The 26,285-nt window shown below is 46.9% G+C and overlaps 1 protein-coding gene across 1 annotated transcript in view; it reads left to right on the forward strand.

The window, feature by feature from the left end:
- Window positions 1–25,512, forward strand: part of AATF (apoptosis antagonizing transcription factor) — a 37,752-nt gene extending 12,240 nt beyond the window's left edge. The window contains exons 5-12 of the mRNA XM_021524847.3: window positions 853–967; window positions 1,250–1,454; window positions 2,134–2,292; window positions 3,031–3,114; window positions 10,216–10,283; window positions 11,424–11,504; window positions 14,202–14,273; window positions 25,201–25,512. Coding sequence (XP_021380522.1) covers window positions 853–967; window positions 1,250–1,454; window positions 2,134–2,292; window positions 3,031–3,114; window positions 10,216–10,283; window positions 11,424–11,504; window positions 14,202–14,273; window positions 25,201–25,264 — 848 coding nt within the window. The 3' untranslated portion in view covers window positions 25,265–25,512. The remainder of the gene's footprint in view (window positions 1–852; window positions 968–1,249; window positions 1,455–2,133; window positions 2,293–3,030; window positions 3,115–10,215; window positions 10,284–11,423; window positions 11,505–14,201; window positions 14,274–25,200) is intronic.
- Window positions 25,513–26,285: the final 773 nt, after the last annotated feature.

Genomic DNA, 26,285 nt, shown 5'->3' on the forward strand with positions numbered 1-26,285 from the left:
AGGAGATTGAGACCTCTGAGTGTCTGGACTGATTTCTGCCTCTGTCTGCCTGAGGAAGATTTGCTGTTCACTCTACCCATGATCTCTGTGTCCCCCACTGAAAAGCAGAAATAAGGAAAAAAAAATGGAGCAGGGAAAAGTTCTCCCTGTTCTTTTTGTGCCACGTACAAAGGGAGGCTGGGGAGCTAACAGAGCAGCCCCACTGGCTCCGTGGCAGAGGAGGCACCAGGGGAAGCTCGGGGGAAGGTCCCAGCTCCTGCTCTCCATGCAAACCCACGTGCTCTGCCAGCCAGAGTAAGTCAGTTTAGGTTTGGGGTGGGGCTGTGCCAAGTGTTTCACCTGGGAGAGCTGGCCCTGTGATGGATGTGCAGAGGGACAGTTTGTGTGGGCCTGGGCAGACACTTGTTTTCTCTCTGAGAATTCTGCAGGGAGGCTTGTTGGTTGCCACAGAAGAACTATTTTCGAAGAGCAGATGCTGTGGCAGTGTGCAGTTAACCTGTCCCACAGTCAGCTGGAGCTGTGTGTCCTTGGAGAACCTGCAGCCATTGCAACAGGCACTGCATGGATACAGGAAAACTGCCAGCTGCAAAAGCCTTTGCACAGCATCACATCTCCCTTCAGGATCTGTGTGTGAACACCCTGGGGTGCAGCTGCTCATGCCAGTAAAAATCACATTCACACCGTGTATTGATCAATTTACACCCCTCCACCCCATCTTTTCTTCCCTTTCTCTCTTCCTGAGAATCTCTGGCTCTGCTCTTCTGATCAGAGTCCCCTCATTAAACTGGCCAGGCCATGGTTAAAGTTCCCCCCATAGATCAGATCTCATCACTTGTGTCTCTTGCTCTGCAGGTTGTAAAACCCTGGAGGCCTTGCTGAAAGTGCTGGTGGAGCTTCAGGATGAGCTGCTTTATCAGTACCCAGGCACGAGGCATCTGGTGGATGGAAAGCAAGCAAAAACTGAGAGGTAAATGCAAAAAGAGATGAGAACTTCCTGAACCCTTTGGTGTCCAGCAAACAGGACAATGCCCAGCCTTCCTGACCACCCTCACCCTGCTGCTGTGTCTGGGTGGCAGACACTTTGTTATTTGAATTCCTTCTGGGAAGTCTGGTTTGGAATATTCCTGATAGTGGAGCAGGGACTAAATCATGGGGCTTTAACAAAAATATCAGTGTGGAGGGGCCAGCAAGGACTCCCACTTTGCCTTAGGGAGGGACAGGGTGTTTATCCTGAGTGCTTTTGTTCCAGTGAGGATGAAATCCTGAGCAGCAGCGATGAGGAACCAGTGGAGAAGGCTCAGGAGAAGAGGAGGAGCCTCCCCAAACGGAAGCTGAAGTTTGAGGAGTACCCTGAGTTCATAGCCAAGCGCTACAAGGACTTCAGGACCTACAGGAACAGCACCCTGCAGAAGTGGCACGACAAGACCAAGCTGGCAACTGGCAAGATGGGGAAGGCAAGGCCTGGTTTGTGTGTGCTGACATGGCTCTCGTGGAGCAGGGATCTGGGGAACAAGTCCATACTGAAAAAGGGGAAATTTGGGTGGGGTAGAGGGAATAAATTCTTCTCTATGAGTGCCCTGACACAGGGTGCTCAGAGCAGCTGTGCCTGCCCCATCCCTGGCAGTGTCCAAGGCCAGCTTGGATGGGGCTGGGAGCAACCTGGGACAGTGTTTTGCCAACCAGACATCCCATCACAGCCAATCTCCAGCAGCAAATAATCTCTGGGAAAATGTCACTCTGCTGCTGCAGGAGCTGTTTGTGGTTCCACCCAGAAGCAGGGCCCTCTGAGGCTCTCCCCCTCCATGAAGTGTAGGCTTTAATACAATGGGTAATCATTTCACCCAGAGATCCGGGCTCTCCTCACATCTCTGAGTCGGTATTAATCAAGGAGAAGTTAATCTGAACCAGAACAGCAAAGGCATTTTATTAAGCCAGGCATCAACTTGCCTCAGGTTGGGGAGAGAGAGCGAGGGAGAAACAAATAAAAAATCCTCGCAGAAATCCCTGCGACGAGCCGCAGACCCCCTCCTGCTGCTGGAGCTGTTTCTGCAGTGCCATGGGAAGATAGAGAGGGGCCTGGTGGTGCCTGAGGAGAGGCTGTGTGTGTGATCTGACACTGGTGGTGCCCTGCAGGGCTTCGGAGCCTTGGAGCGCTCGGTGCTGGCGCAGATCGATCACGTCCTGCTGGACAGGGAGCGGCTGCTGCGGCGCACCCAGACCCGCCGCTCCCTCTACACCGTGCTGGGCAAGCAGGAGCAGCAGCCTGCCCCGGCCCCGCAGCCCGACAGCTCGGTAAGGAGGGGTTTTATTTCTCTGACTCATCCTGGGAAACTCTGCTGAGCCCTCAGCCCAGCCTTCGGCAGGTGTTGCGCTTGTTTGGGAGATGGGTGGAGGAGGAGGTGGCTGATTCTTGATTCCTGCGGTGTAATGGCTCAGGAAAAACATTTAAATCCCAAGTTTTGTGATGCTTGCATTATCTCCTATCCAAGTGCCTGACAGGAGAAAAGGAGGTTTTCCTTGAGCCCCTCCTGTGCTGCTCACTAAATCTGATTTTTGAGGTAGCGGCAGCAAAACTTGGCTTTCGCTCTGGAGTTTAGAGTCTTTAACCCAGAAAGTCCCTTTAAAAATCATACTGCATATAACCTCCAGAATATGTTAGTAGCAAAGCCCTTTATTAATTTAGTATTTAAGAATGAATAAATACTCAATTCTGAGAGATCAGGTAGAATTACTGGACTTGCAAGATGTATTTTTGCCATTACATAAAAAATATCTGTAGTATTTAGCCAGAAAGACTTTTCACAGTCCTATTTATTTCCCAGTAAAGGCATCATAAATCTATTTTGGCATTGGCAGCATTTCTGCCTTGCCTTTAAATATATTCCTGGTCCTTAAAAGCTGGTTATGTTGGGAGCTTTTCCCCATTCCTCCACATCATCAAGTGTGTTTACAAGCTGCTGCTGGATGTCTCTGGAGTTAGGGGCAGAAATGTGCACATATGAACTCTCAGTATTTTCTTGATGCTTGCAGGAAGTCCTGCCCCCCTCAGACTCCAACAGGCACCTGAAGGACATCGATGAGGAGATATTTGATGATGATGACTTCTACCACCAGGTAGGGGATGGTAAATGTGTGTTGCAATTACGGCTCCAGTTGGGTTTTGATACTTACAGAGAAAATGCACTTGGTTCTGTGCTCTGTATTTCTCTTTACCTGTAAAACTCAGATTCCTGTTTTAACACCCCAAATCTCTGCAGGTCCCTCAGGGCACTCTGCTCTCAGATTTTGCTCTAGGGCTGTGTGAGTTTGAAGTTGCCCTGTGGATGTGAACTTGCTGCTGGTGCTGGAGCGTGTCAGGGCTGCAGGAGCTGTGCCTGTTGCTCTGCCTGGGGAGCAGCACAGGAGAAAAGGCTCTGAATCCTCTCTGTTCTCTGTGGACAGAGTCCCCTTAGGAAAAACAATGCCAGGAGATCCTCAGGAGCACTGAAAGGTGCTCTTGTCTCAGCCTAAATCATCTCATTTACCTGCTGGATGGGAGAGCTCCTGGGCTGCTCCAGCACTTCTCTTGGAATTGGGCCAGCTTGGATCCAGGCCAGTTAATTCCTTTTATTTGCAAAATTCTTAGAAGCAAGGAATCTGCACTGAGTGCAGGGAAACACTGTGTTTGTAGTTCATTTAATGAAGACAGTGCCAGCTTTATGAAAACTGGAGTTGTCACATCCTCAGGAATATGTCACAGTAAGCTCTTCCCAGTGTGTGGAAACCTCTGCCTGCTTTGATGATCCACACAGAGCCTGAACTTCAGAACTAAACAAATATCATTATATCACTGGAAATACAGTTTTTAAAATCTGAATAGTTACTAGAGTGGCCAGTAAAGTGCTAGGGGAGTAGGAGAGAGCTGGTGCCATGTGAGGGTGCCAGGCTCCCAGTGGTGATGGGAGAGGGCCTGTGTCCTGTTGGCAGCAGGGATTGAAGATAAATCTTAATAAAGATAAATCTGTTTAAATACTGCTGAGGTGGAGTTTAGGGTCCAGAAGCTGAGCTTTGGGGCAAATTGGACCCTAAGAACACAGAAGAAGTAAAGTTGGTGTTACAAAATCATGGAGTGGAGAAACAGCTGAGGTTGACAGCCCAAGGACGTGCGCAGAGAAGGTGTTTCTTGGCCATGAAATGTTAAACTCTTTAAAAAGAAAACAGCAATGGATGAGTGTCCCCATCTTTCCCTCTAATAACTGTAACTGTGCTAAATTGTGATTTCAGAAATATGAGCAGGCCCAGCTTAGCTTCTCCCCTCACTGGTTAATTGGGGTGCTGGGGTTAATCTAAATTAAAACTTAAACTAATAGAGGTCATTGAGGGAAGAGAATCACCTGAGTAAAACAAATGGGTCTGCCAGGCACAGCTGTATCTTGGCCATTTCCCAAGAGGGAAGTGGCAGCAAATTGGAGCAGTTTGAGGCCCGGGCAGAGGTGAAGGATGGGTGACAGGGTGACAGGGGCTCGGCGCGGCCCCTCCGGAGGCCAGCGCTGCAGACTGCCTTCCCTGCTGCTCCAGCTGCAGGAGCAGCACCAGCCACAACATCTGGCAGCACAGCCGGGCATGGGTGCCACTGTGGGCACCCCACAGCCTGGAAATGCAGAGCTGAGGCTGGTGCAGGCTTTAATCACTTGCCAGTCCTTGGCAGCAGCTCCAACAGCCTCTGCCGGCCTCGTACATCACACACGGACATCTGCTGAGCAGCCAGGCAGCTGCACATCCATTTTCCTCTCTTGCTGGGCTTTTTTTGATCCCTCTCCCTCCTCCTCTCCCTCCCTTCCACCCTTCCCCTCTCCTCCATCCCCAGGGTGCTGCCTGGCAGAGGGGATCCGTACAGCTCCCAGTGTTTGTGGAGTCACCCCGGTTTGTGTCCCGTGCTCGGTGGGGTTTGGCAGAGACTGGAGCCACTTCAGGGATGAGGCTGAGGAAAATGGCTCTGTGTTTTCTGTCACCTCCCAATTAAATTGGATTCATAAAGTGCTTTCCTTTATTTGTCAGGGCGCTGAGCTGGAGCTGAACATTGCATTGAGAGCAGGGAGGGCGCAGCACAATGGAGCTGACAAGGCCCTGAATGGCTCTGCTTTCCCTGGGTCATAGCTGAGCAGTGCTTTGTGTGTGTGGGATTGCACGTGGGCACGGAAATAAAACCTGGGAAGGGAGCTGCTCCTCCAGGAGCCAGCAGCAGCGAGCTGAGGGTGCTCCCCACCTCTGACCCCCATGCATAATGCTGATTGCAGCCTGCATTTCAGCACCTGCCTCTTCCTTCCTCTTTAATTCTACATCCAGCCTTTCCTGGGGATCGTATGCACTCCTCTAAATAACATTTTAGAGTTGTGAATTTATTCTGATTGCTGCTTAGAAGGTAAACATTCAGGTAAAGAACAGCACTGGAAAGCAGCTTCCTCTATGTGTCACTGTGAAATTAGGCAAGTAAAAATGAACCAGATTTGATGAATGTGCACAAGTTAATGATAACAGAATAGGTAGTTACACTGTTTTATTATACATTATAATAAAAAGCTCTTTAATTAATCTGTTTTTCTTCTGGAAAAACAATTTTCTTGTCCAGGTCTTAATATTAAGTAGAATTCAGCAGGTAGGTCTGGTGGAATTTTGTGATGATTCAGGATTTAACTCTCTTCTGCCTGTTCATCCCAATTTGCCTTTTCTCCTATTCTTCACTTGTTTTATAAGCAGTTACAATTTTTATTGTGATGACCCATATTGGATGGTGATGGAAAGCTGAGCTGAGTAATGCAGTGAAATATTTTTATTTGGGTGGGAATAGTTAAAGCGTTTCAGAAGGCTCCTCATTACTGGCAGCAGTGAGAGGCTGGAGCCCGTTTCCTTTTCCTTTAAATTCTCCTTCATACGTGGCTTTTAGGGAAGAAAAAGGATTTTTATTTTTAGAAGTCATATTTACGTAGAATTCATTACAGCTGATATTGCAGCATTAAGACTTAAAATTCCAGCCTGCTACCAGGGAGCTGCTGCTCTGACATGCTACAGTGGAGATTTTATTGTTAGGTTGAAATACTCCTCTGGTAAAGGAGAGAGTGGAAATTGGTTTATTTCCAACAGGAATTAGGTTAGTGTTCATATGCTAAGTGTTCCACTGGTAGCAGCTCTTCCCAGAACAAATGTTCATCACTTCTGGCAGCAGGTATGCCTAAGGAGAATTGGGAATATCCATAATCCCTTTTTTCCTCTGCTCTCCTGCTCTCTCCTCCGCTGGTTTGGGCATTTTGTGACAAGCCCACGGCCACCAGTCCTGGGGGAACACTCCAGAATCACCCAAAACCTTCCAGGAGGGTTCTCATCCCCCCACAGCTGGGATTTACCCCCAGGTCAGTGTCCTTAAAGCCCCCTGTGTGCCCCTTTGGAAAACCTGGCTGATGGGGAGATTTCCCCTCATGTCTCCAGCAGTCTCCTGGCCCACAGTGTGGTGTCCTCTCCCAGGAATTTGGTCATGCCCCAAACAAGGAATTTCCAATCCAGAGAACTATTAAAAGTCAATAATGGTGAAGAATAGAGAAGCCTGGCTTTGTGACAAGCTGGTTTACCTTAATTAAACCGCTGAGTGATTAATATGGACAGCTGATCTTGTGGCTTTAATTAGATGCATTTAGAGTTTTGTGTGAATAAGAGATGTCTCGAACCATCCCACAGGTTAATGGCAATACAATACTCTTATCACAGGCATGTATCTTTCAAATGGCTGGGTAGATGGTTAATAACACATTTTAAAGCTTGATTTGGAGCTTCTCTTAATGGGTTCTTCGAAAATAGGCAAATCTGTGCATCTTAGACAAACCTGAATTTGAATAAAATGGGCTTTAAAAAGAAACTGCCCAGTGATTTCCACTGGCATTTTACTAAATATAAAAATTAAGTTTTTAAAAAGCATTTCAAAGGGGATTTAAAATAATATTTGAGCTGCAAACTTAAATTTTCTCTGGTGTTGGTAGAAATCCAAGTGTTGTTACATGGCTACATGAGTGGGAGCTTGACAGGGGATCTATAGATGTGCTTCTTTTTAAATTTGATTTGCTCTGTAAGGTCTAAGAAGAGCAAGCCTTTTGTCACGAGGCTGATTTCAGCTCTCCTTAGCTCTTTGTCTCAACTGGAAATTCATAGGGGTCTGCAAATCAGAAAGGTCAGCGAGTGTAGGATTAGAAACACTGATAGATAGTGCATGAAAATGAGACCTAACCTCTAAAATGAAAATTGACCTCTCAAATGAGAAATGAGTCTGTGTTACCCTGGAGCAGCACCCTGGTGGCATTTCCCTGTCTCTGTTTATGCCCAGTGGCCTTGGTGTGCACCCCGGGGTGGCACAGAGGAGAATTCTGTGGGGAATTCTGTGGGAGCCCCTCTGTGCTTCAGGGGTCTTGGCTCTGGTGGCAGTGTCACTGTTGAGGCAGGGACGGGAATTATGAGACTCCATCTTTAGCAGATAAAAATTATCTTTGTTCAAAAGCACCTCTCTCTTTTATAGAGAACATTGTGAACATTAATTCCATTGGTCTTAAAGTAAAAACATTGCACTTGATTGGTGCACTGGGCTTAGGTCAGTGTGGTAAAACATATCTATAAACAATATAATAGATTGTTTGCATTCTTCTAGGACTTTTTCCCTGACTTAGCCTGGCAGAAATCTTTCTCTTTTTCTCTCTGCCTGAACAGAGAACATCCACAGTGTCAGGACAGCTTTTGGGTTCTGCAGGAGCTCTCCTGGCAAACAGCAGCACTCCCTGCCAAGGGGCACTGGGCTGGCAGGGACAGCTTCCCTCTGCCCCATGGTTTGTCCTGTCCCAGCCGTGGGCAGGAGCACAGCCCCGGGGGCTGAGCTGTGGGATGGGCTGTGCTTCCCTCAGTGCCCTGGGACACTGGGCTGGGGGTCTGCAAGCCAAGGGAAGAGGTGAAGCAGGGAAAGCAAAGCAGGATCTGTTTCAAATCAAAGCCTTTTGATGCTGGAATTGCCTAACTCTGTCTTCACACATCAGGGCTTAACGCTGATGGTGATTTACTCACACTTCCTAGTTAATAATTAGGCATTGGGAGACACCATATATCACTCCTAATGGAATATATGGGGTCTGATGAGAGTTTTCTGTTTTGACTAATAAATTTTAAGCAGAATCGCCAGGCTTAATGAAATATTACTGTTTGGGAAGTGGTTTAAGTCTTGTGCTGGGAAAACAGTGTTGCTTTATTCAGTAAATGAATTTATCATTCACTCTGTATCCCAAGCCCTGGCTGGCTCTGGAGCACGGGCTGGATGCAAGACTCTGAACCAGAAAGCAGAAAACTAATCAAATCCTTAAAGACCAAAGGCAGCCAGGCAGGCCTGGGCTGACTTTTTCAGTGGTAGCCTCTGGCTACATCCACTTTTATTTCAGTAACCATTGTTAGCATGATTTATAACCTCAGCTCGGAGACTTTTGCTATTTAGATGTAACAAGATGCTTCACAGCTTTTACTTCCATTTCCTAATTTCCCCCTTGCTCCTGCTTTTTTTTTTTTTTTTTTTTTTTTTTTCCTCTCTCACTTCTCCCTCATCTTTGCCGTGCTCTTCTGTCCCAGGCAGTGCCCCCAGTCCCCCAGCTGACACTGCACTGGAAGAACATTTGGGGCACTGCAAGGCCTTGTCAGCCCCAAGGTCCACAGAACTGGTTAAGGGCTAGGAACCAGCCCCAAAAATACATCTTGGAATCGTGGAATGGTTTGTGTTGGAAGGAACCTTAAAGCTCATCTTGTTCCACCCCATCACAGCCAGGGACACCTTCCACTGTCCCAGGCTGCTCCCAGCCCTGTCCTTGGACACTTCAGGGATCCAGGGGCAGCCACAACTGCTCTGGGCACCCTGTGCCAGGGCATCCCCACCCTGCCAGCCAGGAATTCCTGCCCAAGATCCCATCCAGCCCTGCCCCTCGTTGTCTCAGCAGTGTGGGCACAGATCCTGGGGCACTCCTGGGTGTTGCAGTCTGGATTTGTGGGCCAGCAGGAGGAGCCAAGCCCTGCAGGAAATCAGGAAATGTCCTGCTGCTGGTTCCCGGGAGTACAGGGTGGCCGTGTGTGACATCTGCTCTGTGCCTCGTGCCAGGGACAAGATCAGGGGAGGCAGCACACACCCCTGCCTGCTGGAGCAGGAGGAAACCACCCTCACCTCTCTGCACCACTTGTGGCTGCTGCTCCAAGCCTCCCTCCCACCTTGCTTTTGACAGAATATTGACTGGGAAGCAAGATCCCATTTCTGCTTAGCCTGAAGGGCAGCTGTTTGCAGAGTGGCAGTGCTACACAGGTTTTACTGTGTCGTATGTCTGTGTAACACTGGATTTGGATCTTGTATTTAGCTGCCAGAAGTGACTGTGATGAAGTGGCAGAGATAAACTGATAGATTGTGTGCCAGAAAGATGTTGGGAATCAATCAGATAAACAGGGCAGAGAAGTAGCTTGCTGTTTTCTAGTGATAATAAACCAGTGGCCTGGCTCCTGGAATTTTTAAATGTAATTGCTGCAGTAATAATTTCCAAAAATAAACAAGTAAAAAAAAAAAAAAAGTAGTGGCAGGCTTTTAATTATGTTTGAATCACTCTTTTTTTCTGGTAATGTGGTGTATGCCTCGAAGGACAGGAAAGCGCAGGGTGGAGGAAAAGCATCCTGCATCCTTTCTTGCCTGGACTTGCCTGGATTCTGGTTCTGTTTCAGGTGTTTCTGAGCTGCTGAATTGTAGGTGTCCATGAAGCAGTTTGTTCCCCTCAGTTTTGGAGGGTTTATTTCTGCTCCTTGTGTTGATATCTTGGCCAATACCCACGGCACAGCAGGCAGGGTTTGCAGTGAGTAGTGATAAACACACAGCACCACTCAAGGATCCAAAAAGGCTGTTGACAACATCCGTTGGCTGCAGGAAGCAAAGAGGACAAACCCCAGCCCTCAGGACACAAAAAGAAATAGAAAAGGCTGCCTGAGCATTCCTGCTGTAGCTGTAAAAAGGATTTTGCTGTGCCATTCTCCGAGCGAGCGTCGCTGCCCAGCTTCTGCTTGGGAGTTGTTTCAGTTCCCCTGCCCCGTGGGGCTGAGCTTTCCCTGCACTCCTGTCCCTGTTAGAGCTGTGGCAGCTGGCTGCACAACAACTGTGCTTATTTCAGGTGGGCTTTTTGTCTTTCCCTGCAGCTCCTGCGAGAGCTGATCGAGCGCAAAACCGCCTCCCTGGACCCCAACGACCAGGTGGCCATGGGCAGGTGAGTGGGTGCCTGGCACGTCCCTTCCCAGCCCTGCACTGTGCCCTGTGCCCTTCACACAGCTCCTTGCAGAGGGCAGAATGCTGAGCTCATCTGCAAAAAGGCATGATGGCATCAGGAGGGAAGCTCATCCTCTCCAGCAGACTCCTGGATCACCCAGTCTGGCTTTTTTGGTGTGTGATCCTCTGGAGATGTTTCCCCATGGGAAAGGTTTGAGCCAGGTATTTCTGTCTCTCAGTGCTTCCTGCAGCACTAAGTGGCACAAAAACTGGCTGCCCACTGCTGAAATTTGGCTTTGACTCTTTATTAACTCTGCTTTTGATGTAATTTTAGAAGAGTAAACCTTCTGACATCAGTTAAAGCAATTCCTGTGTATCCCTCCTGTAAGAAAGGATTCTGTACAATTAAAACAATATCAGGGAATGCTCCCTGCGTGCAAAAGTTAAATATAATTCCATGCAGGGAAGCTCTTATTTCTCTGTTTAATTCTAGAGTTAGAAAGTAAAGAATCTTCCAAATGCCACTTCCTGAGCAGTGTACATTGAAATAGCCAAGGCTCTAATTCAGGAAAGTGTAAAAGCCAAGGAAAGCTGAAAAAGCTGGAGTTTGGCTCTTCCTGAAACAATTTTGGGGGAGTCGTTTATAGGGAGGGGAAGAAAATGCATCAGGAAATGTTGTGATGGTGAAACAACTTTTCTCCATGTAAAATACCACCCAGATTTTAGTGCAATGTGTCAGATTTATTTTGTGTACGTCTGGAATATTATGGAAAGCTATTCACTATGATTTAACACGATACAGACAAAATTACATTTAAGTGGTGATTGCATTGTACATTTATCTGACTTTACAATAAAATAGATTACAGTAATTAAGATTATATTAAGATTGCAGTAATTGGATTTTGTTAGATTTTTTCCCTGATGTCGAGTTTTCATTGTATAAATCAGGTGAGATGACGCTCGTTTCAGTTAAAAAAAATATTTATAACCAGGAGAAGTTTTTCCCTGCTGGAAACTTCTTTGACTTGAGGAAGTTTTGGTTGAGAAGTGGAGCTTTTAATACAGCTGGGGATCAGAGAGTGTTTCTGGGAGTGTTCAGTGGCTCTGAAGTTGTGTTCCTGTTGTTCTGCATCCCCAGGCAGTGGCTGGCCATCCAGAAGTTACGGAGCAAAATAAAGAAGAAAGTGGACAGAAAAGCCAGCAAAGGAAGGAGAATCCGGTGAGTGACACCTCCAAGTACACACTAATCCTGATTTTGGGGGGAAAAAAAGAAATCTGACAGCCCTAGGTGTGTTTTACCCCAGTTGGCTTTGGGGAATCTTGGCTGATTTGTGACTTTGAGGGCATTTCTTGCTCTGGGCAGTCACTGGGGAATGCTGATGTTCCTGGAGCCTGGAATAAAAGCTTGGTGGATGCAGCCTGGGAGCATTGCCCCAGTCAGGGTCTGGGGAAACACCAGAGAAAGGTGCTCCCATGTCCCTGAGCCATGTGGGGCTGGGACTTCCAGAGAGAGCCAACAAACCCCTCTTGTGCAATTTGTATTTCCTGACTGAGGCGTGGCAGCACCTCCAAGGGAAGATGTGCAGAAATGCCTCAGGTAAATCTCTATTTCTTGCCAAGTGCCAGCTGGAATTTGGTGTCAAATCTCTCTTTGCTGCTGACTGACATCACAGCTCCCTTCATGTCTGAATCATTTCCCTCCTGCATCACTCATTTGGGTTGAGCTCAGTGGGAGAATCTCCCACGTGGGAAGGGCAGCAGCCTGGAGAGCAGGAGGTGTTTCCCCTCTGCAGAGCAGCTCTCCGAGTCTCCCTGAGATCAGCATGATTTGTGGTGGAGGAGGGAGGATGCTGAGAAGCTGCTCTGCTTCCTGAAAAATCCAGCACATTAACCATCCTTTGTGAGTAAACCATAAATCCTGAGTTTAGATGGCATCTGATAGAAAGTCAGTGGAGTCAGTCTGGGTTGGCCTGGCATAGCATTTTTTAAGATAGATGTCATAAGATAATTTATTGAAAGAGGGAAGAGCTACTTTGTTGGCCTGAAAAGCCTATAATTATTGACTATCAATATTCTTTTCTGTCAGCATCACACATAATTGGATATATTCAGGATTCAGTCAAAACTCCTGACAACATCACACAACTGAGGCAGCCTCGTAAAGCTCCAGGAATAATGGGGAATCTCTCCTTGGGTGCAGTCTGTGCCTCCAGCAGTCCTGGGGGAGCAGCTCTCCCCCCAGCCAGCTGCCTCTTACATCTTAGCTGCCTCTTTTTGCTCCTCTAACTAAAAGTTGTGCTGACCCTGCAAGGAAAATAACAATAAAAGGGAGAAAGTTTCACTGTCTGTACTGGGGATTGAGGTGCAGTTAAGCTCCTGCATTTTTCAGAATAGGGCAGTAGAGCCCAAATGGGTTTTTAAATAGTTGGTGCTTCCTGTGAGAGACTTGGTGTCACCCCAGGAGATCCCTGACCCTCTCTCCTTCTCTAAAATTGGGACAGCAGTGCTTACATTTGCTTTCATGACTTTTTGATCCTGGAGAGACAAGTATTTAATACCAAGTTTCATCTGTCTCCTTAATTCTTCCTTTTTAGCAAAGCTTCAATATTAGAGCCTGTTTGGGTGCATGTGCTGGTTTATTGAGGGGCTGAAGATCTTCAGGTGCTTTCAGAGGCAGTCAGTCTTCCACTGACACGAGGGAAATTTGGGTGTTAAGAGGGGAAATAAGTTCATCCAAAACTCAGACTTCGTTAACCTGGTGGAAGTAGCCATGGAGGAGGGATGTCTGCACAGTCAGTGTTTTCTGAGCTGTGCTGCTGCAGTGTGGGGTGTCTTTTTGGACTGGGCTTTTCCAAAAGCAGGCAGCTGTAGGCAAACGAGCCCGTGCCAGGCTGTGCCCCTGCCCTGCCTGTGCCCACGGGGCTGCTGCAGAGCCCAGGCTGTGTGTGAGCTGTGGTTTGTGGCTGCTCCTGGCTCCAGCCTTGCAGCATCCAGCAGGGCAGCTCCTCCCAGTGCCAGGGACAAAGGCTGCAGATGCCCCTGTGAGATGGGCTGGGAGCTCAGCAGCCCCCAGGGAGGGCTCCTGCACAGCAAACAAAAGGGGTGCAGAGGTGACAGAGTGGAAAGGAGATCCTGGGCCAGTGCTGGTGGCTCCTTCTGCTGCTGTTTGTCAAGCTCTGTGCATAGCAGCAGCCTGGAGGGAACCCCTCAGGCTGGGGTAGGACGAATGCCTGGGTTTGGAATCCCCTGCCCTCGGACACTGGGTTTAAAACCTGCTCATTCAGAGCTTCTCACTACCCTGTTAAATTTTATGTCAGGTCCTTGACTATAAATCATGAAATCCCTTCAGGCTCCTGCCCAGGGTGGCAAATGGGATGGGGATCCTCTCTCTGGAGGTGCAGGACAGCTGGCAGCAATGTTTTGGTGATGAGAACGTGCCCCATCCCATCTCTGCACACCCTTTTCCTGTCTCCTTCTGCCCTGGTTTTCACATGCTCCATGTGCAGGTCACTCAGGGTGGGATTCCCAGCTCTGGAAATGGCTCCAGGGTGGATTTTGGTGTCCCTCAGGGCTCTGCAGAGCCCAGAGCAGGGCAGGAGGGGGACAGAGGGATGCTGGAGCAGGTCTGATGGGAGGGCTGGCAGGGAGGGGCAGTTTGTCTGTCCGGGGCTCTCAGTTTGTGGATGCTGCTGTGCTGTCCCTGGCTGGCATGAGAGAGGATTTGCTGCCCCTCATTCACTGTTCAGCTGCTCGTTGCTGTTCTCAGAGGGGAGGGGAATTTCCAGCTTCAGCTGGTGCCTGCTTAGGGATCAGCCCCCAGGGGAGCCCTGCTTTTCCTCTGGGAGCTGCTGCTGCCCAGGCCAGCAGCATTTCCTCCTGGGAGCAGCTCCTGAGTGCTGCCTGCTGCTCTCCCCAGGTTCCATGTCCACAGCAAGCTGGTGAGCTTCATGGCACCCATTGACCTCTGCACAATGAATGATGATGCCAGGTGAGTAAGAGATTCATTATGGTTCTCAAATGGCTCCATGACAGCGTGGTATTGACCTGTTCTTCAGCCTGTCACCCTCTCCATTCCTTCTTATCAGCTCCCCATTTGTCACTGGCATCACAGCCTGGGTGTCTTGGTCACATCTGTCCTGGCAGCCTGGCTGAGCTTTCACTCTGTAATTACTGTGATAGCAAACCAGAAATTGTCATAAATCTCTAGCACCTAGGGTTTGATTCCTGCTTTAGAGCTCCTGATTTGAAATTAGGAGTTTTAATTTCAAAAGTCCTAAATTTTGGATTTTCCCTGTTTTATGGAATTAGTTTGGAAATACACAACTAAGCCACCTGGTGTCTTCAGGTAGAATCAGAGCTTAAAAGGAGCTTCTCTTCTAACAGAAATAGCAACTTCTATCTTCTGGTTAATGTGCATTTTCTTAGCTCAGTTAATAACTGGAATAGTTCTCTCAAGATTCACTCAAGACTTTTATGTTGCTTGTGTTTATCTCTATTTAAAGAGTAAAGAATTTTATTGGAAGACTGTAATGTTTTAATGTGGTAATTAGTAAAGAAAACACCAGTGAAATTTTGTGTATAGTTTCCAGACAGCTCTCCCACATATCCACCCGTATTTCTTCAGCAAAACACTTTAAACCCAAATCTCCAAAAGCTGAGCTGTTTGTGGGAAGGAAGTGGAATAATTTTTCCAGTGAATGGATGGAGAAAGCTTGAGAAACATCTTTCCCCTGGGTTGTGGAACATGTTTGTGCTCTGTGAGGGAGAGATGTCATTTGTCTGTTTGTGAAATGGAAACCAAATACCTGCTGCCTTTTGGGGGATTGCAGGGACTTATGGATGAGAAGTTTTGTGTCCATAGCACCTGTGCTGTTTCATCACTGCATCTTTCTCAGAGTTGCTTTACTCTGGGTTTTTTTCACTCCTGTTTTTTTTTTTTTTTTCCAAGTGAGAGCAAAGCCCAGCTGCTCTGATTTTTCAGTATTGTTTGGATCCTCTCAGCACAAAAATAAATGTGGGAGGCTCCAAGCTGTTCCTCCAGCCCTGCAGTCCTAATGTTTAGCTTGAATTTCCCTCTGCTGTGATTTAGGACCATAATTTCTTGTCGTGTTCCAGATGGGAGCAGATTCCTGCTTCCTCTTTGCAGCAGCCCTTGCACATTTGAGTGGGAATTCTTGTGAGAAGCTGGGTGTTACTTTTTGTCTCCCCACACAGTTTGCACCGTTTGTGTTTGCATCCATACACTGAACACATCCAAAATATTGCAGTGGGAGACTGAAAATGAGGCCTTTTGAGGGTGTTGTGGTTCAGCAATCCCCAAATGAAGAGATCTGCTGCTCTCAGTCATTTGTTTGAAAATCAGAGCTCACTTCTCTGTTCAAAATGCCCCTGCCCCTGGCATGAGCCACAAGATCTCTGTCCAGCACAAGCTGCACCACACCAAGCAAGCAGAATTCAACATCTGCAGGTGAATTAAACAGAGCAGCCAGGCCTGTGTGCTGGAGAGGGAAGCAGCAGTGGTAACAGCTTCCCTTTGTGGCAGGAGCAGGTAATCTTATTGCTGGCAAGTGCAGGAGCACTGGATTACTGGATGGAAAATGCACATGTACACTTCACAGGGCTGCGACTGTGCTCTGAGCCAGTTTTGTTTTATTCTGGTCAGGCACTTAAAATGCATGACCCCAAAATTAATGCACCTGTGATCAACAGGGCACTGTGCTGTGGTGGGAGAGGTGTCCCAGTGCAGAGCTGTGGGTGAAATGGGTGTAGAAACAGCTGGCAGAGCTTTCCCTCTGAGTTCTACCAGTGGCCACAGGGGCAGGAAGACACCAGGAAAATGCCATTAAATAGATAAATGGGTGTCTGCAGATGTGGGTGGGCTTGGGGCTGGTGCAGAGTGCAGGGGGTGAGTGGTGCTGTGGCTCTGTCCTTCCTTGGCTGTGCACACAGAAATCCCTGTCAGGGGAAGCAGCCTGGGCACCGCCAGGAGAAGGATCACTCCAGATTTTACAGCCTGGATTCGAGAAGAGAAGCACACAAGTCAAATAAGTGCCTTTGTCAACATCCCTGCCACTTTCTGCTCACTCCTGCTGCTGGCTGGGCTAACAGCATTGCTGGAGGCAATTAATCTTCCCCTTGCCCCTTTTCCAGGCACCCCAAGCATGGGCAGGGCTCTTTAACCTCCTGCTCACATATTTTATGTTGTAATGTGTGGGGCACTGGTGGCCTCCAGCCCTCCTCCTTTTTAACCCTTCTCTGGTAGTATTTTAAAGCACACACTGGGAAGTGATTTTTATGGTTACCTTGGGGTCTGTGTTTATAGACTTTAACACATTTATTGTCCTCTTGGGCCAAGAGTTTTCTAATCGGCGCAAGGTCACTGCTGGGTAAATGCTCTGCCCTGGGACAAGGAACCCAAAGGCAGAGCTGGGCTGTGCTCTGGGGGTTGTCCAGAGGAGACAGGAGCTGTCTGGGGCAGGACAAGGCTGTTTGTGGTTTCTCCTGGGTGTGAGGGTGGCATGATGTGATTTCCCCTTCTTGGACTTCCCCTGAAATAGGTTTTTCCCTCCATCAGGACGTGGCATCCTTCAGGAGCACCTTGTGCAGCAGAGCTGGGAGCAGGGCAGCCTTTGCTGTGGAAATGGGGCAGAGGGGGCTGATAGCCCCTAATCTCACAGGCCTTTGAGTCCTGAGAGCCTCAGGGAATTCCTAAAGATGTCCCACAGGACTGGGCTGGAGCTGAGGTTGAACCCAGGCCTCCTGTGCAGGCATTGATCCTCTTTTAGGAGGTCAGACACGTGTGCACCTGCAGAGAGCTCCTGTGCCTGGTGCAGGTGTTTATTTCTGGGCAGGCTGAGGCTCAGGATTGCCCAGAACACCTGCAGGGCAGTGAGGTGTTCCCAGTGCTGGGCTGGATCCAGTTCCCAGCCCAGGTGAGCTCTTCCCAGTCCCTGGAAGAGCTGGGTGTGCATTTGGGGTTTTTCCTCTCACAAACCCTCAGCTCTGTCCCTGTGAGGGGAGCAGAGACTGAGCACTCCAGAGCAAGGGCTGGTGTCAAAGAGTGCAAAGTCTGATGAACATCCTCATTTCACCTCTGGAGGACACTAACTTCCAGGAAGAGACATCCTCCAAGGACACAGATGTTTGGTCCAAACACCTTTATCTCCCCAGACAACTCAGGTTATTCTGACAGGTGAAACAAGATTGTGCAAATATGCAACAGTGATCTAATCAGCTGGAACAACAGCAGTATTTTAACTGGCACTACCTTTTAACAGCATCATTAAGGGCTCTCATTACTCTTTTATTAGAGGCTCACTCTATTTCTTATCAGATTACAGAATGAACATAACTCATGGCACTGATTTGATCTCTTGTTAAAGAGGATTACAGCTCTGCATTAGCTGGGATTGACACGGTTTATAATTTGCTGTTGACACACAGTCTGGCAGTGTCACACGTGTGACCCCTCCCCACACCCCCCAGGGGGAGGGCACCCATACATCATCATTAAACACAGCACCCAGGGCTCTGCAGGAGCCCAGAGGAGCCTTTACTGCAGCAGAGTGGGGCAGGACACACTGGAATTCCAGCTGGGCATTTCCAGGTGGGGAACAGATCCCATTTTATGTAGGCTGGGTTATGCCTCAGCACATGGATCCTGGTTAGGCAGGAGGAATTTGCATCCTTTAGGAGGCAGATCGGAGGGAGAAGGTGGCTCTGCTGGGGCTGTGTCAAAGCTGGCAGTGTCACCACGAGGTGAGGTGGGAAGCACTTCCTTCAATCCCACGTGCAGGAGAGGAGCCCCTGCCTCCAGCATCCTGCGTGGCACAGGAGCCTCCAGCCAGTGCTGCTCCTGCAGGAGCACAGTGGGGCCTGCTGGGAGGCTCGGTGAACAGCCAGATTATCCAGTGAGCCTTGGATTAGAGCTTTTCCCTTGGATGCTGCCAGGCCCTGTGCATTTTCCCAATCAGCATTCTCCCTTTGGTGCAGTTGCTTTGTCACAGAGAGTCTCGCTGCAAGCAGAGGGGGGTACGTAGCAGGAAATCATGGTATTAAAAGATTAATTTACTTATATGACACAGGAGTTTAATAAAAAAAAAATGAAAAAAAAAAAAAAAGGTTGGTGAGATACCAGCCTTTAACTTGGCTCACTTTGTACTTGGGGTATTAAAACACCATGAGAGCAGATTAATGGAGGAATTTGGGCTCTGCGATTGTCAATCCAGCCTGTTCACCAGCACAGAATTCCTGGGAGGAAGCAAAGCCCTTCCTGCTGGAAGAAGTGAGCCAGCAGCTCAGGGCTGCATGGCACAAACCCCACTGACCCTGCTGGTGTGAGGAAAGTGCCTCCAGGTTTGTTCAGGCACAGCCTGGGAGAGAGGATGTCCTGCTTTGGGAAGCAAGGAGAGGAGCAGGGCATGGAGGGCACCGTGGAACCAAAGGAAAAACCTTATCCTGTGAAACCAAACATGCTTGGGTGGATCCTGAGGCACCACAGCTTTGGAATCCCAGAATCCCAGACTGGTTTGGGTGGGAGAGAACTCACAGCCCACCCAGTGCCACCCCTGCCAGGGCAGGGACACCTCCCACTGTCCCAGGCTGCTCCCAGCCCCAGCTCCAACCTGCCCTTGACATTTCTTCTCTTTGTGCCCGATTTTGTTTTATTTGAGCTCTCCTCAGCCTGTGGCCCCTGGAGGTGCAGTGTAGCACCCATGTCCCTCACCCAGGGCTTGGGAAGGGCTGGTGCTGCAGCTCTGTGGGCTCAGCTGCCAGTCTGAAGTGTGACCCAGCTGGTGGCACTGGGCTGGACTCTGATGTTTGACATCCCTGGCAAACAGACAGGAGCCTCTGGTATGGAAATTTCCCTCTTCAAGGGGGGAAAAAAAATAACCTGTTAAGGGCTGCGAGATGATTTGTCGTTTTTCCTTTGTGAGACAATTTGTCTTCTCCTGCATCAAATCTGTTATAAAACAGGCAAGCTGTGAAAGAGGGAAATCGTCCTCGGAATATGAGGAGCACAAAGAATGGTTCCCTCTGCACAGGGCACTTCCCAGAGCCTGCCCTGCTCAAATACCCATCCCAAGGCAGCCTGGGAAGGCAGCATTTGATGGATTTCCTGGGGAAATGGGAGCTGCTGGAACACAGGCCAGGCCAGCAGCCTGCAGGTCCCTGTGTGCTGCTGCTTCTCTGCATCTTCCGTGCTTTGTGCTGCAAAAGCTCCTTTGGAAACGGGACTGGGACCTAAATCAGGATGGGAGAGGCTCCAGCTGTGCCCCATGTGCCCCAGGGCTGGGCAGGAGGTGGGTTGGAATTCGGGGACAGCCAGGGCTGGGTGTGCCTGGGGACCCTGATCTCCATCTCTGCTGTCCCCCTCTGCTCACCCCATCCCCACATCCAGCCCCTCCAGATGTGCACGGTGCCTTTGCTGAGGGCCAGCACCAGCAATGTTTATAAATATTATTTAAATAAAATTACATTATTATATAATTTAAATTATTTAAATAAATAAATATTATCTGAAATGTTTATAAAGCCTGGGCCTGCTTTCAGGGGACGGGCCGGGGTCACATGCCACCTCTTGTAATTTAAATCGTGGGGTAAAAGCATCTGCAGGGCACAAAGGACCTGATCTTGACCTGCCAGGGAGCTGCAGGAGCCTCTGGGAGCTCCTGCAGGAGCTGGGAGGACCTTTGGGGATTTATGGCCAGGGATTTATGAGCAGGATTTTGGGGAGAGGCTGAGAGCCACCCCACAGCACCGTGAGCCCCATGGCAGTGACCCCACAGGGAATGCTGGAGCAGGGAATGTCACTGGGAGCTCTGGGGGTGCACAATAGATCCCTCTTTGCTCCAGGGTTTGGCTGGTTCAGCTTTTGGGTAGAAAATGGGAATAAATGGTTTCAGCCTTGTGGGAATCCAGAGCTTCCCTCTGGCTGCCCTGGCAGGTCTGGGACCCATGGACAGGGATCACAGACAGTGTCTCTGTACAGAGCCCCCAGAGACACTGGCTGTGATCTCTGTCCATGGAAAAGAGTTTTCAATCTTACAGGATGGATTACAAGCTCTGAGTGTTGGATATCAGTAATAATTAAGTGTGGCACGGGTGCAAAAGTAAAATTTTAGGATTCTAGATGAGGGGTCCAAAGGGGACAAGATGGAGGAAATTGGGTGTGCCTTGTCCTTTTTCTCTTTCTTCATGCCCTCCATGTCTCACTGTGGTGTTGGCATTTTTCTGTTCGTTCAGGCTGGGGACACACTGTCCAACGTAGGTGACAGATATTGGCACGTTCTTGTAAATGCAGCCCAGGGAGTTTCTGGTATTTAATGTTTGTCACATCCCACTGAGGGCAGAGCCCCACACGCTGCCCTGCAGGACAGAGCTGGGCAGGGCAGCAGAACATGTGAGAGATAAACAGAATAAACAACTTTAAAAACAAACACAAACAAATTGTAACTTCTTCTTTAGCAACAAGGCGAAAAGCCAGAGACTTTTTACAATCTCTGGATCATCAATTCCTCAGATTCTGACAGAGCCTGGTTTGCCTTCCTGGTGGGAGCAGCAGTACCTGGGATTTGGAGTGGGGTGAAACCCACTGGGCACTGAGCACACCAAGCTCACCTGGAATTCCTTTCATTTCATTTTTTTTTAAGAGAAATACTCATTTTTATGGAGACATTTAAGGCTTCAGATTTGTTTTGTCCTCCTGGTACCTGCTCTGCTTGCTGGGCACTTTAATCTGAATTTCACAGCACTGCACAAAGCATTTCACAGAAGGGACACCTGGATCATCAATCAGGTTTGGAGTGAATGATCCATCATGGATCATTCCCAAATTTGATCCATCATGGATTCGTCATGGATCATTCCCAGATTTGATCCCTCATGGATCACTCCCAAATTGGATCCATCATGGATCCATCATGGATCATTCCCAGATTTGGTCACCAGCAGCCTGCTCTGAGCCAGCGTGGAGCAGACAGAAAGTTTTCCAAGGAAACCTTCAGCTCCCACCAGCAGTTGTGTTTTCCATGGGTGTTTCTGTTCCATCTCCTTTTCCAGTTTCTGAGAATTAAAAATTCACAGTTCCCAGTGCAGGATGGCAGTGGGAATGGGGGATATACTCAATTCAGTACTGCTTGTGGCATATTCTAAATTAACTTTTTTTTTGGGGGATAGAAGAAGAGAAGAAGTAAAAGGTACTTGGGAAAAGGCAGAGAAATTGGTTGGAGGATGTTTTTACTGAAGGGCATATATAAAATAGATAATACATACATAAAATATATATAAATATAAAAAATATATAAAATAGATAATAAATTAATTTTATAAAATTTTAATTTATTTTAGTCTTATTTATTATTATTTATTTATTTTAATAATTAGGTTTTATACAAATTAATTTTATAAAAATTTTATAAATTTAATATAAAATCTATTTTAAAATAAACTTTAAAAATATATTAAATATATACTATAGATAATATATTTTATATTTTAAATTTATTTAATTTATTTATTAAAATAAATTTATCAAAAATAAATAAATTTATTTATTTATCAAAATATAAACAAATAATTCAATTTATTTATATTTAAAATATATTTTATCTAAAATATATTTTATATTTTAAAATAGAAAATAGCCCACTATTGCTATTTTAATTTAAAAAAATAAAACAAACCTAGAAACTAGATTTTCCCCCTTAATTTTGTTCTTCTATGGGTTTACAGAATTATATTTTAAAAAGGCAATGGGATGACTGTAATTCCACAGAGCAGCCCAGCCCTGGCTGCTCCCCTCCCGTGTGGGAGGGAGAGCAGATTCCTGCTGAGGGTTCTGATTCAGATTCTGCTGCTCCGTGGGTTTGGAGGGGGCAGCACCACCCTCAGCACCTGGGCTGGCTCTAGCTGCCTTTATTTAATTTATTAAAATTATATTCTTAAATATAATTTTAAAATATAATTTTAAAAATAATTTCTTTTAAAAAAAATAATTTTTAAAAAAATATTGTGTCCAGCAATATCATATTAAAAAATGATATTTAAAAATAGAATTTTAATGCTATTTAAAAATAGAATTTAAATTATATTTTTAAATATAATTATGTTGTTTATATTTGTTTATGAATTATCATTCTATTAATATCAGCAGTGTCCAGGTGGGGAGGTACCATCCCCTGCCTCAGGAAGAAATGCATAAATAATGAAGCCAAGGTACTCACACACACATGTTTTATGGCAAATGGCTGTGTGGGTCCTGAGCATTTTTTCCAGAAACAGGTTTTATGATAATACAGTAAAAATATTAAATTAGAAAATGCCTCACTAAGGGTGATAAAACCTTACTACAGTGGAAATAGGTAATTATCCCCTCTACAGCCTAAATGACAGTTTAAAAGAAATGAAAATGTTAGTGCTCATTACTTGCTTTTGTGGGTTGCAATAAAGGGTGAGTTGGTGAGTTAAATTTTAATTCAGGGAAGACCCTTGTATTGACCTGCTCTGGGTAGGAATATATATATATATATATATAAATTTATATATTTATTTATTTATAATTATATATACAATTATATATATAGTTTTATATTATATATATAATTATGTATATTCATATATATAAATTATATATATATTATTTATTGATTTATATTCATATATAAAATTACATATATGGTTTTATATTATATATAAATTATATATATTAATAGATATAATTTTATATATAATTTATCTATTTATTTATTTATAATTATATATACAATTATATATAATTTTATATTATATATAATTATTTATATTAATATATATAATTTATATATATAATTCATGTATTTATTTATTTATAATTATACGTACAATTATATATAGTTTTATATATATATAATTATATATATGAATATATAATTTATGTATATAATTTATATATTTATTTATAATGATAGATATAATTATATATATAGTTTTTTATATATATATATATATATAATTATATATATTAATATATATAAAATTTTATATCTATATCTATATTTAAATCCCTGCCCAGGTGATCCCTCAGCACAGGCTGCTCCACTCCTCCTGTGCTGAAGTCACCTTTCCCCAGCTCCGGGTGGCACTGGCTGTCTCAAGCCACTGGCTCAACCCTGATCTTCACATCCGTGGGTGCAGGAGAGAAATTTGAGATTTTTGTAACCAAAATCCCAGTTCATTATGCATAGCCTTAAGGGGGCTGCAAGTATTAAAAGCTGCACTTACCCTGGTGAATTGAACACAGACAAGGTTAAACCTGGAGGATTGATGAGTTTTGCTCTCTGCATGGTTAAATCCTGCTGAGGGCAGAGGCAGCAGGAGAACGGGAGCCTGGCTGAGGAGAGGGGGAAATAGGGTTGGGTTATTTGATATTTTATTTTCAGGGTGAAGTGCTTGCCCCGTTTTGGGGTGCTGGGGTTGTCTGGTTGTTCTCCTCCTCGTCGGGGTGTCTGTCCTGCTGTCATTATCCACAAGGATCCTCTGGGGTTTTGCTTCATCCTGTTCCTTTTGCCAGTGCCATTCCTGGGGGGATGGGGGAACCCCCAAAACCTGGAGTTTCCATGTCCTGTCCATGCCAGCAAACATAAATTCTTCCTTGAAATCTCCCGGGGCCCTGCTTGCTTGAAAAATGTTTATTTAAAATCCGTGGGGTTGGAGGAATTTCTGCATCCGTCCCAGAACTCCTGCACACGCAGGAGAGCATCAAACCCACAAAAAACAGAGACAAAAACCCCAGGAATTCTCCTCCTGGGTCCTGCCCCAGTGGGCAAGGCCAAGGCAGGCAGAGCAGCACTTTTGGGGTTTAGCTGCTCATGAGGCAGACACAGAAGCTTTGCTCTCTCCGAGTAATTCCCGTGGGGTTCCCCAAAACGTGCACTTTGGGTTTGAGCTCCCCAACCTTCCTGGGGATGGAAAGAATGAGTGCAAAAGGGAGAAGGGCTTAGAGAGCCTGAAGAGGGGAGCAAGGGTTTCCCCAAATTCCCTCAGGGTGCTTTTTGGGGAAGGTTTGAGGCCGTTCCCTGCGGGCAGGACACAACTTTGTCCATCCATCCTGCACTGCTGGCACTGAGGCTCCATTCCTGCACTTGTGGGGAAGTTTTCACTGCTGAACATGGAATTCCTCCTTTGGAAGCTGGCAGGGAACCCTCCCGTGGAGCTGTCTGCAAGCAGGGACAGGCCCAAACCCCAATACTGCTGTGCCTGGAAGGGAAAATCCCACCTGTGTACCCAGCACTCCCCTCCACTTGTGCAGCCAAGAGGCTTTAGGAGCTGCAGTCAAAGAAAATCCAGCTCTTCCCTCCATAGCCAGAAATTCCTGCTCCATAAGAATCCCTCCTTTCTCCCAGCTCACGTTCTCTGCTTCTAAAATTAAAGATAAATAACACCAGCCCACTTTTCTTTTTTAATTTTTTTTTTTAAGGGAAATTTGCTCCTGTTATCAGAATCGCTGCACATGGGATATTAATTGGAATCTTGTTGCTGGGTCATTTTCATTGTTTTTCAAGTACTGTCCAAGAAAATGTATGAAAACTAAATTACAGCCCCACGTTGGCTGTGTGATTGAATCCTCCTCACAGCCCCGTACATCCTATTAAAATATTCAATCTTGTTTTCTTACTTGAAGAGCCTTTCTGTAAAGGGCAAACTTATAGAAACCCTCATTCTCTGGAGATCCAATATCCAGCTACACTGGAATATTTCCATATTTCTGTCCTGCCTGGGATTGGGCTCACACAAGCTCCCCCCTCTGCCTGTATTTATTAATAAAGATTTTTAATTACACCAGGCCTTTCCTCTTGAAGGAGTGGAGGCTTTGTGGCAGCTTTTTGCCTCCATTTTGACCTTGGGAAGTAACTTTTCCCTCCCCATTTTTTCCCCAGGACGGAGCTGTACCGGTCGCTGTTTGGAAAAGTCCGGAACGGAGAAGAGGCAGAGCAGAATTAGGAGCTGGGATTGAGCTCCAGGTGTTCTCCAGCTGCTCCCTCAGGCTGCCCAGGAGCAGAGCCAGCTCTCTCAGCCTCTGGTTTGTCCCAAAAATCCCCCTGAAGGAGCACCAAACCTGCTGCATCAGAGGAGTGAGCCTGGCTGAACACCCCCTGCCCAGCCTGAAATGCTTCCTCCCAGAGACAATCCATTTTTAGCTATTCCCTTTAAATTCCTGACCTTGATTTTGCAGCCTGGGCACAGTCTGGGGGGAGGGACACAATCCAACCCCCCTGCAGCTGGGTCCCCCACAGCTGTGCTAAAACCTTGGAGATTTGAGGGCTGGGGGGGCTTAGTGCCCTGATGTGGTGCTTGGCTGCATATTGACTTCATTTTTTAGCAGTCAAGAGGATTTAAATGTCATTTCCATAATTAACATGGCCTTAAAACAGAGGAAAGGTGCTCCTGTGCAGGCGCCAGAGCTCCCAGTTCACCTCGTGGCTGTTGCACACACACAGGGACATTTGGTGGCCCTGGCACGGGGATGAGCCTGGGGCTCCTCCAGCCCAGCACGGGTCCTGCACATCAGTTCCTGTGACTCTGGGCCACTCAGGCTGTGACACCCCGGCCAGCACAGGGCACTCCTGAGGGCTGGCTGGGGTTTGCAGCAAATCCCCACGAAGGGATCCACCAGAAATGGGGCTGCTCTGGTGTCACTGATCCCTCTCATGGCCATGCCTTGTCCCACAGAGCTCCCCTGTCCCTGGCTGGGCTTTGGGCACTCCAATTAAAAAGGTTTGTGAGCTGCTTGTCCCGGTGTGATCCGTGCAGGAATCCCCATCCCTCCCTGCCCCAGCAGGTTTCCTTCAGAAAGCAGAGCAAGTGCCAGGTGAGGCTTGGCTGGAAGAGCTTTCAGGGGTGAGTAAATCTCTGTTCCTCGCAGAGGAGCAGAGCTGCAGCTCCCAGGGAAGTGCATCATTTTCCTTGTCCTCTGGTCCAAGCCAGAAAAGCACCTGGATTTAGGGATCCACTGATGACCTTT

The sequence above is a fragment of the Lonchura striata genome, chromosome 20, assembly GCF_046129695.1.
Source record: "Lonchura striata isolate bLonStr1 chromosome 20, bLonStr1.mat, whole genome shotgun sequence".
Lineage (NCBI taxonomy): Eukaryota > Metazoa > Chordata > Aves > Passeriformes > Estrildidae > Lonchura > Lonchura striata.